The sequence below is a fragment of the Macaca nemestrina genome, chromosome 12 (genome assembly GCF_043159975.1).
Source record: "Macaca nemestrina isolate mMacNem1 chromosome 12, mMacNem.hap1, whole genome shotgun sequence".
Taxonomy (NCBI): Eukaryota; Metazoa; Chordata; class Mammalia; order Primates; family Cercopithecidae; genus Macaca; species Macaca nemestrina.
This window is the reverse complement of record NC_092136.1, coordinates 85,779,378-85,795,705: the sequence shown is the minus strand read 5'-3', so window position 1 is coordinate 85,795,705 and position 16,328 is coordinate 85,779,378. Positions and strand designations below refer to the sequence as shown.

The following is a 16,328-nucleotide window of genomic DNA, read 5'->3' as shown; positions in this document are numbered from 1 at the left end:
TCTCCTGACTCCTACTCCAGTGTTCTCAATAGTGCACCATGTTGCTTCATTCATGTAAAAGAAAAAAATTAAAATTAATTTTGTATCGTGATAAAATGGAGAATTATAATACATATGTCACATGAATGTCGTGAAGATTAAATGAAGTAATATGCAACCACCAGTAACAACCACTGTGCTCATGGAGTAAAGCTGTTTCCTTATTCTAACTTACCTGTTTAACTCGTTTAGTGGTAAAAATCCAAGCTCTGACAGGAAATGGGCTGAACTGAAGGAAGAAGCAGCAGCTAGGGCAGAAGAAGTGCTACAAAGTAGGGGAAAGCTCAGCAGGTGAGAAGAGTTTTACTAATACTGCAGGGACTAAGGTTGATGGAAGGTAGTATCAGAATTTCCAGGAGCCAAGGGTAGTTTTATAAATGGGCTGGGCAAGGTGGCTCATGCCTGTAATCCCAGCACTTTGGGAGGTCGAGGCAGATGGATCACTTGAGATCAGGAGTTTGAGACCAGCCTGGCCAATATGGTGAAACCCCATCTCTACTAAAAGTACAAAAATTAGCCAGGCATGGTGTCGTGCGCCTGTAATCTCAGCTACTCGAAAGGCTGAGGCAGGAGAGAATTGCTTGAACCCAGGAGACAGAGGCTTCAGTGAGCAGAGATCATGCCACTGCACTCCAGCCTGGGTGACACAGCAATACTCTGTCTCAGTGAGGGAGGATAAAAAAGAATAAATATCCATTGTTATTTAACTTAACTACAGAAAGTGTATGCAATAAACTCTTCTTTGTTGGTGCATTTAGAGAGGGAGAGACAGAGAATACATTAAAAGGAGCATGAGCTACAAAACATTGAGAAATACCGCCCAATGAGATCAGCAGATCAGCAAGGAGTGCTAGTGCCTGGAGGAACCCATGAAGCAAAGCACTTACCTTGGAAACGCAAGCACACTGCTGGGCCACTTCCTCAAGGCCTCTCTGCTGGACAACACCGAGTCCACAGTGCCAGGCCTCTAGAGGACAGCAACAGAGCAAGGTTACATATAGGCTGCCGGCCAGGACTCAGACAAATTAAAAACTGCAGGCTGTCTCATAGGCAAGGCTACAACAATACTTTTCTTGTTGTTTATGTTTAGCGCTTAAAAGTCCAGAGCTTAAAAATCCAATGAGGAATGATCTCATTCATCAAAGTAATCACCCTGGGTAACTGCACAGCAATTATTTTGGGGTTGCCTTTTCTCAAACCATTTCCTTTTTGGGAATTGCCTTCAGGCTTGACAGATTCTTTTAGATATCTTTAAGAAGATAGCAGACTTTGTAAAAATACATGGAAAGTGAGCAAGCTGTCTAATTCCACTCTTGACCCAAATAACTAAAATTAGGCAATTAAGAGAAAAGCTTTCGAGTCAGGTGGGCTCATGTTCAAATCCCCACACTGCTAACAGGTATGTGGCCTTAGGCACTAGGTTTCTGGGGATAATAAAAGGATCTAATAGCACTTCCATGAGGTCCTCTGTGTAAGTAGCTAGCCCATAGTAAATACTGAACAAATGGCTATTTTAATTCTCATATAACTATAAACATAATAGTCACATTGTCACATTTTTACTGTAGAATAATATATAAAATGATTATTTTTGCATGAGTACTACCCCTTACAAAAGCCTTTGAAGGGAATTCTCACAAAGAAGTATAGAAAATATTTCTAATAAAAGCAGCATCATTGAAATAAGCACACAGCTTTCCAAGGGGACTACTCTACAAGATGTTTTAAGTTACGGGTCATTTGGGAATAAACTTTCACTGACACCACTTTACAGCAGTTTTCCAAAATGTGTCTTACAGAGCTAATGAGATATTGGATTAACCTAGAATTCCATGATTAAATACATCCAGGCAGTTAAACTGACTGCTTTCCAACCAGACTTCTCAGCTCCTTTAACATGCTGATGTGCTCTGTCCCTCTGTCCGTGAGGGCTATTGATTCAATCAGCAGTTTTCAGTCAGCTTTGACCTCCAAACCCTTTTTTCAGAGTATCTCTCAGGACTAGTTCTTTTGGAAAATTTCCATTCTTTAAAAGATGTGCTTTAGAGTTCAGCAGGTCAAGGAAAATGCTATCTTCTCTTTTAAACACATAGTGAAGCTACAAAGTTCTGCAGAATCCCTGAGGGTTAGAGATGAGCTAGCCACTTTGGCCTTGCTTATAGACTTGTAAACCTTGCCTTGCATTTTCATGGAAAAGCAAGGGTTTTTCCTGCATTTATTTCCCACTTTCCACACACAGGGTTGGCAATCCTTTTAGCAATCCTGTATGAAACCAGATTGTGTAAAAAAACCCCAGGAGTTTCATTATGCACAACTCCATTTCATAAATCCCTATCCCAAAGCTTCATAAAAGGAGAAATGGGTAGACCGAGATGATACAATAGCTTTTTCATTAAAAAAAGAAGGGTTTGGCTTTATGGGATATAGGATTATATCACATTCCATAATAATTCAATTCATTCATGTCTACTTTGTTAGTTCCCAGAGGAATACCTGAGGCACACTAAGTATTCAATAAATCCTGTAGATTGACTATGTCATTTGTTTAAACTGCTGTATCCAGCTTAGCATGAAGGTCACACCAGCTACTTAATGGTTGACAATAATGATGCCAATTAGGAAATTTCTTCTACAACATGCCATATTAAAAGCTAAAGATTCAAAAACTCCATGACTCAAATTAAATTTTGTTACAGACTTTCATTAAAATAAAATAGTCGAACCAACATTAAAAAAGTAAAATAGTAGAACTAGCAAAAACTGAGTGGTTAGGAAGTCTGGGCTTGAATTCCAGTTCTAGTTCACCTTGGGATTCCCACATAGCCTCTCTGAGCCCCTACTTTTCTCACTTGTAAAATTAGGATGATAATAATGCTGCTTGTATATTTCGAGACTCAAATGAAATAATACATGTGGAAGACGTTTTTAAATTATAGGCTGGGCACGGAGGCTCATGCCTGTAATCTCAGCACTTTGTGAGGTCAGGGCGGGCAGATCACTTGAGACCAGGAGTTCAAGACCATCCTGGCCAACATGGTGAAACTCCATCTCTACTGAAAATACAAAAATTAGCTGGGCATGGTGGCGCACACCTGTAATTCCAGGTACTGAGAGGCTGAGGGAGGAGAATCACTCAAACCCAGGAGATGGAGGTTGCAGTGAGCCAACATCATGCCACTGCACTCCAACCTGGGTGATGGAGTGAGACTCTGTCTCAAAAAACGAACAAACAAAAAACCTATAAGATACCATAAAATGTTCAGAATTTGAAGAGTTTCCATTACTATTTATATCCCTCAGTTGACTTTGACTCTTAATGTTCGTTTGCCTTCCTAATCTTTTTGTCAAAGAGTTAATCAAGTATAAACAAGCACTTCCATGTACTTCAGGTAACTGTCACCCAAATATGTCAATCTTCATTTTTCTTAATTACAACACACCTATAGATAAATCAGAACTACAATTAGGAGAAGACTTAGGAGAAGGAAAATATTAATTTACGTTTGCTAGGGCCTTTGCCAAAGCCCCACTTCCATCCATGGTACAAAGGAAGTCTTTATAAAACCTCATCTTCACTTTGTTGTCTCTGATCATGAGGACCCCAATTCCTTTGAATGTAAACTCCACATTTTGTTTCATGGAAATGGATCGCGATAAAAAAAGCAACGTCTCCTTCACACATCCTTCCACTACATCTCTGTTAAATGGACCCTCCAGGGATATCATGACAAAATTAAGTGGAACAATTGGGATATCACCTAGAGGAGAAAAGACAGTTGGGGTGGGAGAAAGTGGTGATTACGATAAGGATATATACACACTCACAAATAATTATCTGATTCTCAATACCCTAAAATAGAACCTTCTGGATGAAGCCTTTAGTTGTACCCAATGTAATAATATTACTGCAGACAATTAAGTAGTTACTAACATATTAATCAGTACAATTTTCTGAAAGTATTTCTCTCAAAGTGTTCTCTAAAAGTGTAAGTTCAATGCTCAAAATAAGAACAGTTAGCTTTCTAAATAACACTGTGGACAAGCTTTTGATTTTCTGCAGGACACATATAATAACTAATTCTCTTCCTCAGAGGGTTTCCTAAAGTTTTCATCCCCCTTATATTTTAGGACATACTGGAGCAATATTTGCTGATATGGTTTGGATCTGTGTCCCCACCCAAATCTCATGTTGAATTGTATTCCCCAATGTTGGAGGTGGGGCCTATTGGGAGGTGATTGGATCATGGGGGTGGATCCTTAATGTATGGTTTAACACCATTCCCCTGGGTGCTGTCCTCATGATAGTGAGTGAGCTATCATGAAATCTGGTTGTTTGAAAGTGTGTAGCACCTCCCTCCATTCTCCCTTTTACTCCTGCTCCAGCCTTGTAAGACATGACTGCTTCCCCTTTGCCTTCCACCATGATTGTAAGTTTCCTGAGGCCTCCCCAGCCATACTTCTGTACAGCCTGTAGAACCATGGGCCAATTAAACCTCTTTTCTTTATAAATTACCCAGTCTCAGGTATTTCTTTATAGCAGTACAAGAATTAACTGATATATTTGCCTATCTCCTCCAGTTATGCCATTTTTACATGATTACAAATACCTACAAGTGTTAAATATTTTGAAAAGAGAACCATCTTCACTAGAAGTTATCATTTAAATGAAATAGGGTCTTATACAAGGGCATCAGACTGAATGACTCACAGAAAGCTTTTCCTCTCTAATGAGCCCATATATGACATTTCAGAGGAATATGATTATATCTAGCTTGAAGGAAGCACAGGATCTATTCAACTAGAACAGATGTAGGAGCAATATAAGGTTCACAAGTCAGAAAAAGGATAACTAGCATAGAGAATAAAGATGACAAAGCCAAAGAGAGACAACAACAAGCTTCACTGATAAATAGGACATAGATAAGAATATTCTAAAGATTCACTCAGTAAGCATGAGTTATATGCTTTCAAATGTCCACCACTGCTGAACGATGAAAATTAACAAGACATAAGCTTCACTGCATCAGCCTGCCGTCTCCTGCACAATTTAACAGTAATTCCAACCACCTCCCTCCATTTTTTAAAAAATATACATTTCTTAAAAAGAAGGCTGTCTTACCTGCCTCCGGATTTTCCCCTCCCATTTGTCTGCTGCCTCTCTGCAATCTGTCTTTCAGACCACTCGTCTGAGTCAGGACACTGTCATCTCATGATTGCCAAGTCAATGGATACTTTGCAAATATTATTTCTCATGACCTCCCTATAACTTCTGCCAGCCATGCCCTTTCTTTTCCTTGTATACATGATACCACTCTTTGTTCTCCAATTTCGTCCTCCTTGGCCCCCTTTGCTGGCTTTCCTCCTCTTCTACTTCTTATAAGATACTGAGATTTACTTGTTTTATAGGATTTTGTCCTTGTTTATCTCTTCTGCTGAGTGTGTATCCTCTCCAAGGTAAACATCCAAATCTTGATCTCTAGTCTCCACCCCTCTCCTAAGCTCTGGAATCACCTCTACCTAAATATCCCCACATGTATCTCAAATTCAGCATGTGCAAAAGCAAATTCACTATTTTATCCACCACCAAAATCCACCTTTCCCCTTCATTCTGTACAAAGGTAGTTGATAGCATGAGCATCCATCTGTTCTCCAACCAAAAAATCTGAGTCATACTAAACGCCTTCCTTCCTCTTCCTACCCGCCACTCTCAACTTAAGCCATACCAGTTCTACATCTGAAATGTCTCATGAGTAATGTCTCATGAGTAGATACCCTCACTTCCCCTCCTGATGATCACTGTCTTCATTCAGGCTTTTACTGCATTTTACCAAACTACTGTAACTGAAAAGAGTATCTTTCTAAACTAATCCTATCTGTACAGATAATTCCCTGCTCAAAAACTTTCAATGGCTCCTCAGTGCCTACAGGATGAATTATAAAGTCCTGTCACACCATATAAGGCCCCTCATAATTGGCCCCTACCTACCATTTTCATCTTATCTTCCTCTGCCTGCCTTCACAATCATATGCCTCAGCTGTACAGAAGTACCTGTTACTTCCTTAACAGGCTTCATTCTTTCCTATATTCTTGACTTGTTAATATTGTTCATGAAATACCTTCCAACAGCTTCTCTGCTCACAGAGTCCTATCATCCTTTAAGACGTCTTTACATGTCATCTTCCTAAAGCAGAGTTAGGCATGCTCTCCTCTGAGCGTCATAGCATTTGATCCAGTTCTGATCAATTCGGCTTTTATAGCACTTAATCATGTTTCATCATTTCTTTTTTTTTTCTTTTTTTTAAGACTCTGTCACCAGGCTGGAGTGCAGTGGTATGATCTCAGCTCATTGCAACCTCCGCCTCCCGGTTCAAGGAATTCTCCTGCCTCAGCTTCCTGAGTAGCTGCGACTACAGGCACATGCCACCACAACCAGCTTGTTTTTTGTATTTTTAGTAGTGATGGAGTTTCACCATGTTGGCCAGGATGGTCTTGATCTCTTGACCTTGTGATGTGCCTGACTCGGCCTTCCAAATTGCTGGGATTACAGGCATGAGCCACTGCACCCAGCCCATTTCTTGTATATTAATTATCTATACTAGATTCAAAAGAACTATGTCTTACTCATATTTAAAAACCCCTATAAAATGTTTGCTTAGTTACTGATATGGTCTGAATTTGTGTCCCTGCCCAAATCTCATGTCTAATTGGAGGAGGGGCCTGGTGGGAGGCGATTGGGTCATGGGGGTGAATTTCCCCCTTGCTGTTCTCATGATAGTGAGTGAGTTCTCATGAGATCTGATGGTTTAAAAGTGTGTGGCACCTCCCCATTTCGCGCTCGCTCTCTCCTGCTCCGCCATAGTAAGATGTGCTTGCTTCCCCTTTGCCTTCTGCCGTGATTGTAACTTTCGTGAGGCCTCTTGGCCATGCTTCCTGTTAAGCCTGCAGAACTGTGAGTCAATTAAGCCTCTTTTCTTCATAAATTACCCAGTCTTAGGTAGTTATTTATAACAGTGTGAGAACAAATACAGTTACCTAGTTAATTAATAATGAAGAATCATAACCCCAAAGCTAAACGTAGACAGAAATTTTTCTTTGGGGGTTTTAAATTTTTATATATTTCCCTATTTATCTTATTATTATTATTATTATTATTTTGCAGCCTCCAACTCCTGGGCTAAAGTGATCCTCTTGCCTCAGCCTCCCAAGTAGTTGAGACTGCTGGTGTCAACCATCACGCCTAAGTTCTTTGAAATAATTTTTTGTAGAGACAGGATCTTGCTATGTTGCCAAGGCTGGTCTTGAACTTCTGGCCTCAAGTGATCCTCCCGCCTTAGCCTCCAAAATTCTGGGATTACAGGCATGTGCCACCATTGCATGTGCCATCATGCCCAGCCTAGAATTATTCTTTTGAACTAATTCAGTCATATATGTCTAATTCTGAAATTGCCTCACCCAGTAAAAAATACAATTTTAGATCTAAACTACTTTTTTGGACTACAGTACAAGATCCAAGATGGAAAATGAGCTTTAATTCTAAGGCACAGATGTTTTTGCAAAAATGTTAGCTTTATTTTCATTTTCTTAGATAGGTTTTTGATGAAATAGGATATATTTCTTCTGACATAAAACTCTAGGTATTTCTTTTTGTTCCCATGAAAGGGGGAAAAAAAGAAAAGAAAAAAAAAAACTCTAGGTAAAAATAGCTGAAAAGTTCATCAGGCCCACCATACTGAATATATACCTAAGAAATTCTAAGTATGGTTTGTTGGCATTTGTTCTTCTAATATATCATTCTTTTGAAAGTAGAAAGTTAACTCAAGTGACTCTGAAAATTAACTTTTAGGAACATTAACTTAGAGGACAGTTACAGCCTTTTCGCCTGTTGCCATCGGAGATAGACTGTCTCCATTCATCCAGGTGTGAGTCTGATGCAGGGGGCGGGGACAATCAGGAAGGTCAAAAGGAACACAGCCAGGAATCAGAAAGTATGCACCCAAAGGCTGCTAAGTAACCAAGGGAGGTGTTAGGAAGCCCACACACTAAAGCAGTCTGTGGCAGGGATTATGCCTATTTTGTTTACCACTATGTCTCAAGCACCTGGAACAAGGTCTGACACATAGTTGGCTCTCAATCAATATTTAAGGAAGGAAGGGAGGGAGGGAGGGAGGGAGGGAGGGAGGGAGGGAGGCAGGGAGGTTGGCTTTAGGGTGTGAGAAAGGTATGTAAGGTATGCATTAAGTCTTTATGGAATTACTCAACTTCTAACTTTCAAATTTTAATGATTTGGATTATACGTATGATAGAAAGGTATCTTTTTGACAGCTGATACTGATTGTAGTTCTCCCAACCAGAAATCCTAATTAACTTTCTCTTCTTTATAACCACTTTTAATTTCTTACGATCTGAAATAAAGGGCTTACAGCTCTGTGGTGTGGCTTTTACATAAATTTTCTGTTACGTTACATCAGGTTTTTTCACTCCTACCTCTTAGGTTACTGGGGTTTAAAATAGCCTTCAGGAAGACTCTATTATTTTTCCACTTTGGCCCCTCCCTGTGCCAAAAGCACCTTATGAAAAGTGAGTTCCTCAAATCAGAAGGTAAGACAGCAGCACTGGCTATGCTTTGCCCTTTCATTTTTTTTTTTTTTTTTTTTTTTTTAATCCCCAGGACAGTAACCTTCTGGGAAAATCCTACATATCAGAATTATTTACCAGGAGTATATATTTTGTTTTGTTTGAGTCCATGGATCTGCACTAGCTTCTCCGCCATAATAAACACAGGCCTCTGGATTAAGATAAATTTGTTGTTTCCCACCTCAAGTTTTTGTCTCATGAAAGTGAAAGTTCCAAATCCTGGAATCTGAACCCCCTGAAAGGAAAAAAAAAAAAAAATCATTGGAGGAGTGAAGAAAAAATAATCTTTAATATTATTATCCAAAAAACATGAAGAGAAGTAAGCTTAGGGCTTAAAAATTCAGTGATCTCTAGGACTCTTCAGAGTGATAGCATTTTATAATTCTAAGTTTTCAAAGAAGCTGAGTATAAAATGTAATATATTGGTCCATGATGATTTACAGACATCAGATCGCTCATCTCTGTATCATCAAAAGGCTAAGAAAATTTGTGTGAATGTCATAGCATCTTTTAATCTTTAACCAAGATTACTCCTGTCCTAAATTGTGTGACATTTTAAATTTTAATCATCTGCCATTAGAGGAATTTAAGAGGGCATGAGAATCTCTGCTTTCTCATTCCTACTTTTAGATTTTATGTCTGCCACTTAGACAACCCAGCATCCAAATCATATGCTGCAATGTAGTGATCCTGGCTGATGGGTAGAAGCAAATGTTTTTAGCTCTCATACTGGGTTTCTGTTTCCCTGGAGATATCATATATCAAGGACTACAAACTCAAATGCCTATAGGAGCCAAAAAAGAAAGCAAGAGAGTGAAAGTAGCCAGCCAGGGAATGTGATGGCTATGGACTGCACACCCCATCTAAAGGGAAGAACACATCTTGAGCTCCAAATGTGTCACCACGTAGTAATGGAAGACTAGTATCATTAGATCTGCTGATTTTTCAATGAAAGGGAGGGGAAAAATCCAAAACATTATATAATTTCTCCCAAGTTTAAGTGCTGACAACAAATGCAAATTCTCAAGCCAAACAAAATAAATTTGAAGTATGAATTCTGCCCAAGGGCTCTCACAGTAGGACCTCTGAATGGGGTATAAAAGTTTCACAACTTCCCAGCTTCCCCCAAACTCATCCCCAAATCTCCATGTAGTTTTATGGCATCTAAAGCCAAGACTTAACAGGAGGGAACGGTCCAGCCCTGGGCAAAGTTTCTCATTTTGGTAAGTCTTCTATTTCAATTAAAATCCATTCCCTGCAAGGAGGCAAGACAAGAAGCGTTATATCTTTCTACAGCTATGCCAGGAACTATCAGATCACAGACAAACAGAACTCATCTAGTTTCCTTACACACACCCAGGCTGATCAGCACTACACTCTGTAACACTAGAAGAGCAGAACTTACAAATTCATTACCTAAAAATAAAATTCATGTTTGTTACATCTATTACCCACAAGTCCGAAGCATGAGCATCATAAAATCACAGGACTGGAAGTTAAATGGGATGGCTCTAAAGTCTACTGCCCTGCTCCCAGCAACATTATATAAGACTATGGAGGAAAGATCCTTTAGATGCCTACATTAAAATTAATAAATAAATTTAATTTATTAATAAATTAATAAATATTACCTTGTGCAGAGTTAACTGCCGTCCCACAAATTCTGATACATTCCCCCAGATAATAGAGACTTCTGAAATTGAAAAGTAATGAGAAATTATTTAATTTATATGACCACCCATGTGGTAGTATCTTAGTGCTAATAAATAAAAATGTAAATATGAAATGTGGAAACAAATGACACTAATTCCTGATTAATTTACAATTAAGAAAAAACAAGGCTATTCCCAAAAGTTAATTTTCTTGGTAGCTAAGGTTTACTCCCTTAAGTTTGGAAGATGTGATTTAAAATAATAATAATAATAAATTTTTAAAGAAAATCTTTCTACAGCAAAGGGAACTCTGTCACACCCTTTTCTTTATTCTATAAAGAGAGTTAATCAAGTATAACCCAGCCTTTTCTTAAAGACCCATTCAGCAACCGTTTATCGGGTGTCTACTCTGTGCCATCTGATTAATAAGAACGTTCATTCTCACGCCATTCCATAACACAGGAATAAGGCAAAAGGCCACTAAGGCATGAAAGGCTGTTTTGTGTACATTAACTTTTCCTACACTTCCATTTTTGCTAAATCCTCAAATCTGCTTTTTATTTTCATTTTTCACTGCTAAGCTACCAGCTGTCACTTGTGCTACTAGTACTCTGTGGGCTCCTGGACCAGTCATAAGTCATTGCTTCGTATCTACTGTGTTCTGGAAATAACAAATACTAATAATATGTCTAAAAAAAATTTTTTTTTTTGAGACAGGGTGTCACTGATGCCCAGGGTGGAGTGCAGTGGTGCGATCTCGGCTCACTGTAACCTCCGCCTCCCGAGTTCAAACGAGTCTCCTGCCTCAGCCTCCTGAGTAGCTGGGATTACAGGCACCAGCCACCATGCCTTGCTAATTGTATTTTTAGTAGAGATGGGGTTTCGCCACATCGGCCAGGCTGGTCTGCAACTCCTGACCTCAGGTGATCCACCTGCCTCGGCCTCCCGAAGTGCTGGGATTACAGGCATGAGCCACCATGCCCGGCCTAAAATAATAATTTTTAAAAACACACTTTGAGTAGGACAAGGAGCTTTACTTTGAATTAATGCATACATTTTGCACTATCAATTTTGACTGATTGGAGGGAAGCCTTCCAAGTTTATCTTCTTGTTCTGTGTCTCAAAAAACTGTGGTAGAAAAACAGGTAGTTGCCAATAACTAAAGTGTTAATGTATGATATGAACCTATACTGTAGGTATGACTAATATTTCAAAGCCTAGAAAATTATATCTGTATTAACATCACCCTTCCAAACCTAATCATGTGTTTATCAAAGATACTATTCAATTAAGAACTCTTTGCAACTCAAGAGTGTTAAGTTTTAATTCTCAAAATAAAAAATCAAGAACAGTGACATTAACCAGCTTGTCATTTGGGGACATAGATGCAGTTGGTGACAAAAGCCCAATCCTTTTTCTACTTTGGAAACTGCTTGTTTTATTGGTTTATTTGGTTTATCTTTTTTTCTAACAATTTAAACCACTAACTAAAGCACGGAGAGTGCAATCTTTTAATTCTGGTATATCAGAGTTATAAATATTTTTATTAATAGGCCAGGGAAGGGGCAGGTTTAATGGCTGAAAGTAGCAGTGACTTTTATGAATATCTGGGATCAAGTTTGGTGATGGAAATTCACCCATTAATAAAATTAGGGCTGCAGGCTCCAATGAGCACGAGGGCCAAGATTCTGCCCCTCATTAATCACTTTCTGTAATCAGGCATTTCCCCTATTCTGCCCACCCTACTTTGTTCTCCACTCCTCCCCACCCCCACAGCCCATAGAATTCTACTACAGGCTGCTGAGAACTAATAACCAGTTCTAACTGTATACCGAATCAAAATTTTCATCATGACCAAACATTTCATTAATTCACGAATGCAAAATCTCAGTATCCAGATGTACATGGAGAACTTTCAAAGTTATTAAGTCAAAATTGTTAAATGTATGACTCTAAAAGTCTTTCACCTCTGAAAGCTCGTATGTTAGGAAAACAACTACTCTGAAGATGAAATGATTTCATTAGAGCCAGAAGAAAGTGTATAGTTTGCAACAAAACCCCAGTGAAAAGACTCAGCTGAGTTTAATTGAAAATTTGAGGATTTTGTCTTTCTTCATTTGGATAATATATTCAAGCCCACTGTATTGTTTTATTCCATACAGCCTAATAGACAACATTATATAAGAGCAGAACTAATTAGTCTAAACTAAAATTTGCTATTTCTCACTGAAGAGAAAGGAAACTATGCATATCATTTGCCTTAGGAAGCTTTAGGCCCCTGCAATCCAATCGGAATAGACTTGGAAAGCTTACAGACTGTAATTTCTAAATTTGACTTTTTCTGACATCCCAAAGAGTCAGAGAGGATATCATTAAATCTCAAAATGAAAAATATCAAGTCTAAAAAGCAAATTGAAGGATATACTACTTTCATATTTTAAGGGAGGCCAGGGTTCTTACTTATTTCAATCAAACACTGAAGTGCCAAGAATCACTCTTATAAAGAACTAATCCCTAGACATATACTCTATATTCAGTTCAACCTTCATTTGGCTTCAAATTCTTACCATTCCATGCACTCAAAACCATATGCTTAAACAGAGTGCCAAGTAACAGGAATACTGTATCTTGTATATGATCACTATAAAAAAAAAAAAAACTACATGCCTGTTCTGTAAATTATACAATACTATATGCTTGAATAAGACATTAATGTCAAAAAAACAGATATGTTTCCTGATGTTATAAAACTTATCTTCTAAAATTAAAATACTGATATATGGAATAGTATAGCAGAATAGTAAAGGATGATTTGAACAAAGAAACATATTCCCAGAGCATAATGCAATGGAAAGAACAGTGTGCTGCGTGGAAGGCCCACAGCCTTCCTGCCTCCATGGACTCAAGTTTTACCCAGTTCACATCTGTAAAATGATGACAGGGCCTTCTAAGCACTATAATTACATAATATTAAACTTTGCTAAAAGATACAGAAGCAGCAGGAATATGCAATGATGAATATATACACTAATGAAAGTTAATTTCTGTGTTTTGCTGAGTTTTATCTTCATCCTTGTTGCAATAGATCATTTGTGAAAGTTAATAAACAGTAGTTTGACTTTGACTTCTGTTATTCTACCAGTAAAGCCCTTGCTGAAGTCACCAATGGTCTCTTTGTCAATACATTCAATAAACGTATTTAATTCTGAGCCCTCAGCCATGTCTGACACTATTGATCACTCCCTCCCCCTTTAAGCACCTCTCCTTTTAGCTTTTATACTACTACTCTCATTTGGGTTTTCTCCTAACTGGCCATTTCTTCAGTCTCCCTTGCAGGCTTATCCTCCTCAACCCAACCATTAAATGGTAGGGTTTTTCAAGGTACATTCCTAGGCTGCTTCTCTTTTCACTCTGTACTCTCTACTTCAGCAGTCACACCCACACAGAAGATGATTCCCAAATGTTTATTTACAGACCCAGACTCCTTGCCACCCCCTATTTGAGATTCTGGACCTTTATCCAACCGCCTACTTAGATAACACACAAAGGCCCTTCAACTTGCCCAAAACCACAATCTTTCTTCCCTTAAATCTTGTCTTTTATCTGGCATATCAGTCTCAGTGAATGGCACCACTATCTATTAATTTATATGAGCCAGGAACTCAGAAGTCATCCTTTAGACTTCTCTTATCCCTCACCCCTAACATCCAGTCCATCACCATAATCTGTAGATTTTACTTCCAAGTTGCCCTTCATTCATTGCACTCCTCTCTATTTCTACTGTTACCAGTTTTAGACCAAGCTACCATTTGTTCTCACCAAGACTATTGCTATAGGTATTCTTGACCCTCCTATTCCTTTCCCACCTGGCAACCGGAGTGATCTTTTCCAAATATAAACTGATCGCATCATTCAACTTCTTCTTGACCTCCAGCTCAGAACACTTAATGGCTTCCCATCAGGCTTAACATAAAGGTCAACATCCTTAATATGACTTACAAGGCCCTGCATTACTTGACCCCTTCCTTTCTCTCTAGCCTGCTTTAGAATACACTCCCTCCCCAAATCTACAGAGCAGCCAGTCCACTGTCTTTCAGTTGCTCCTTTACATCATACCCTCACTGTAAGTTTTTGCCCTTGTCATTCCCTTTGCCAAAATCATTTTCACCTCACTTCCACTCTCTACCTCTCTGATCCATTTCATCTACTTAATTCCAACTCGTTCTTCACAACTCAGCTCAAATTATCCCTTCTTTAGTCATTCTTGGCACACACCTCCATCCTTACTCTCTATTAAAAGTTCTCATTTGACTTCCATTTCTTGGTGCTGTATGTAAGGAAGTCACCACTCCATCCTAAAAACTAAAAAGTTGACTGGACTGAAAAATCAACAACTCTTCTTGGATCCATAAGATGAGGGAGGACACAGGGCAGACTGCTGCCCCTAAAAATTAGAGAGACAGAAATGCAAATACCAGGAGGAATGGCTTCCTGAAACAGACGCACATGCAGAAACAGCATCAAGAACCAATGCTGGGTAAGAAAACCCAAAGTGTAATTGACAAATTTCTGGAGGCTTAGTGTGGACAACACCAAGAGTTAAAACCTCCAGGGGAACCCAGTCATGGAGGGAGGGTTCCCACATAGGGGAAGGTTTACTTCCCAGAGCTCAACCAGATTCCCACAGCTAAATATCCAGTAAATAGGAGAGAAAAATCTCCTTGTGCTTCTGGTGGGGGGAAGAAAAACATTACCATTTTTAAATATGCCAGAGCACTCTGTTGTTCTTAATGACCTGCCCTCAGAAGAAACTAGTTCACCAGAGCCTAACCTGCTGGGATATTATCCGAGCCTAACTGACCTGGGAGAAGGGAAATGACCAACTCCAGTCCACTTTAGTCATTCTGTCCCACCTAAGGAGAAAGGAAAAATCTGAGAAACATTTGTAAAGTTCACAGTCCAGAGGCACAGGCTCACTAAAAGACTGAGACCTGATCATAGGACTATAGACTGCTTTCCCACCCCTGCACACTCTACCCCCTACAGTACTAAAGGTGTATTCATAGAAGTTACCTTTACCCAGTACATCACATCCAGCTATCAAGAAAAAAATTATAAGGCATACTAAAAGGCAAAACACACAATATGAAGAGACAGAGCAACCATCAGAGCCAGACATGGCGGGGATGTTGGAACGATCACACTGGCAATTTAAAACAACTATGGTTAATATGCTAAGGGCTCTAATGGATATAGTAGATGGCATGCAAGAACAGATGGGCGACATAAGCAGAGAGATTGAAATCCTAAGAAAGAACCAAAAATAAATGCTAGCAACTAAAAACACTGTAACAGCAGTGAAGAATGCCTTTGAAAGGCTTGCTAGTGGACTGGATATGACTTAGTAAAGAATCTCTGAGCTTGAAAATGTGACAAGGAAACTTCAAAAGGAAAGCGAACAAAGACTGGGAAAAAAAAAACCCAGAGTATCCAAGGATTGTGAGGCAGCCACAGAAGGGGTGTACTCAGAATGGGAATACCAGAAGAGGGAGAAATAATAGAGGAAATACTTGAAACAATTACTGAGAATTTCCCTCTAATGTCAGACGTGAAACCACAGATCCAGGAAGCTCAAATAACACCAAGCTGGATAAATGCCCAAAAAAGACACCTAGGAATATCATTTTCAAAGTACAGAAAATCAGAGCTAAAAACAAATCCTGAAAGAAGCTGGGGCAGAGGGAGGGGAAGGAACACCTCATCTATAGAGAAACAAAGATAATAATTATATTGAACTACTTCTCAGAAACCAAGCAAAAAGAGAGTACAGTAAGACATTTCAAGTGTTGATAAAAAGAAAACACCAACCTAAAATTCTGCATCCTGTAAAATTATTTTTCAAAAGCAAAGGAGAAATTGTTTTTCAGACAAACAAAAATTAATGGAATTAATTGCTAGTAGACCTGCTTTTCAAGAAATGTTGAAAGATGTTCCTTAGAAAA

General features: G+C 38.9%; 1 protein-coding gene and 1 long non-coding RNA gene across 2 annotated transcripts in view; one reads left to right on the top strand and one right to left on the bottom strand.

The window, feature by feature from the left end:
- The window catches only part of LOC112424447 (uncharacterized), a 69,343-nt gene that overhangs the window by 1,253 nt on the left and 51,762 nt on the right, over nt 1-16,328 (top strand). Inside the window, exon 2 of the long non-coding RNA XR_011611227.1 lies at nt 232-330. This is a non-coding gene — a long non-coding RNA (uncharacterized lncRNA). The remainder of the gene's footprint in view (nt 1-231; nt 331-16,328) is intronic.
- The window catches only part of LOC105468868 (coiled-coil domain containing 81), a 48,264-nt gene that overhangs the window by 27,002 nt on the left and 4,934 nt on the right, over nt 1-16,328 (bottom strand). Inside the window, exons 2-5 of the mRNA XM_011719345.3 lie at nt 10,306-10,367; nt 8,753-8,909; nt 3,541-3,797; nt 927-1,006 (exon numbers count right to left, since the gene is read on the bottom strand). Coding sequence (XP_011717647.2) covers nt 927-1,006; nt 3,541-3,797; nt 8,753-8,909; nt 10,306-10,367 — 556 coding nt within the window. The remainder of the gene's footprint in view (nt 1-926; nt 1,007-3,540; nt 3,798-8,752; nt 8,910-10,305; nt 10,368-16,328) is intronic.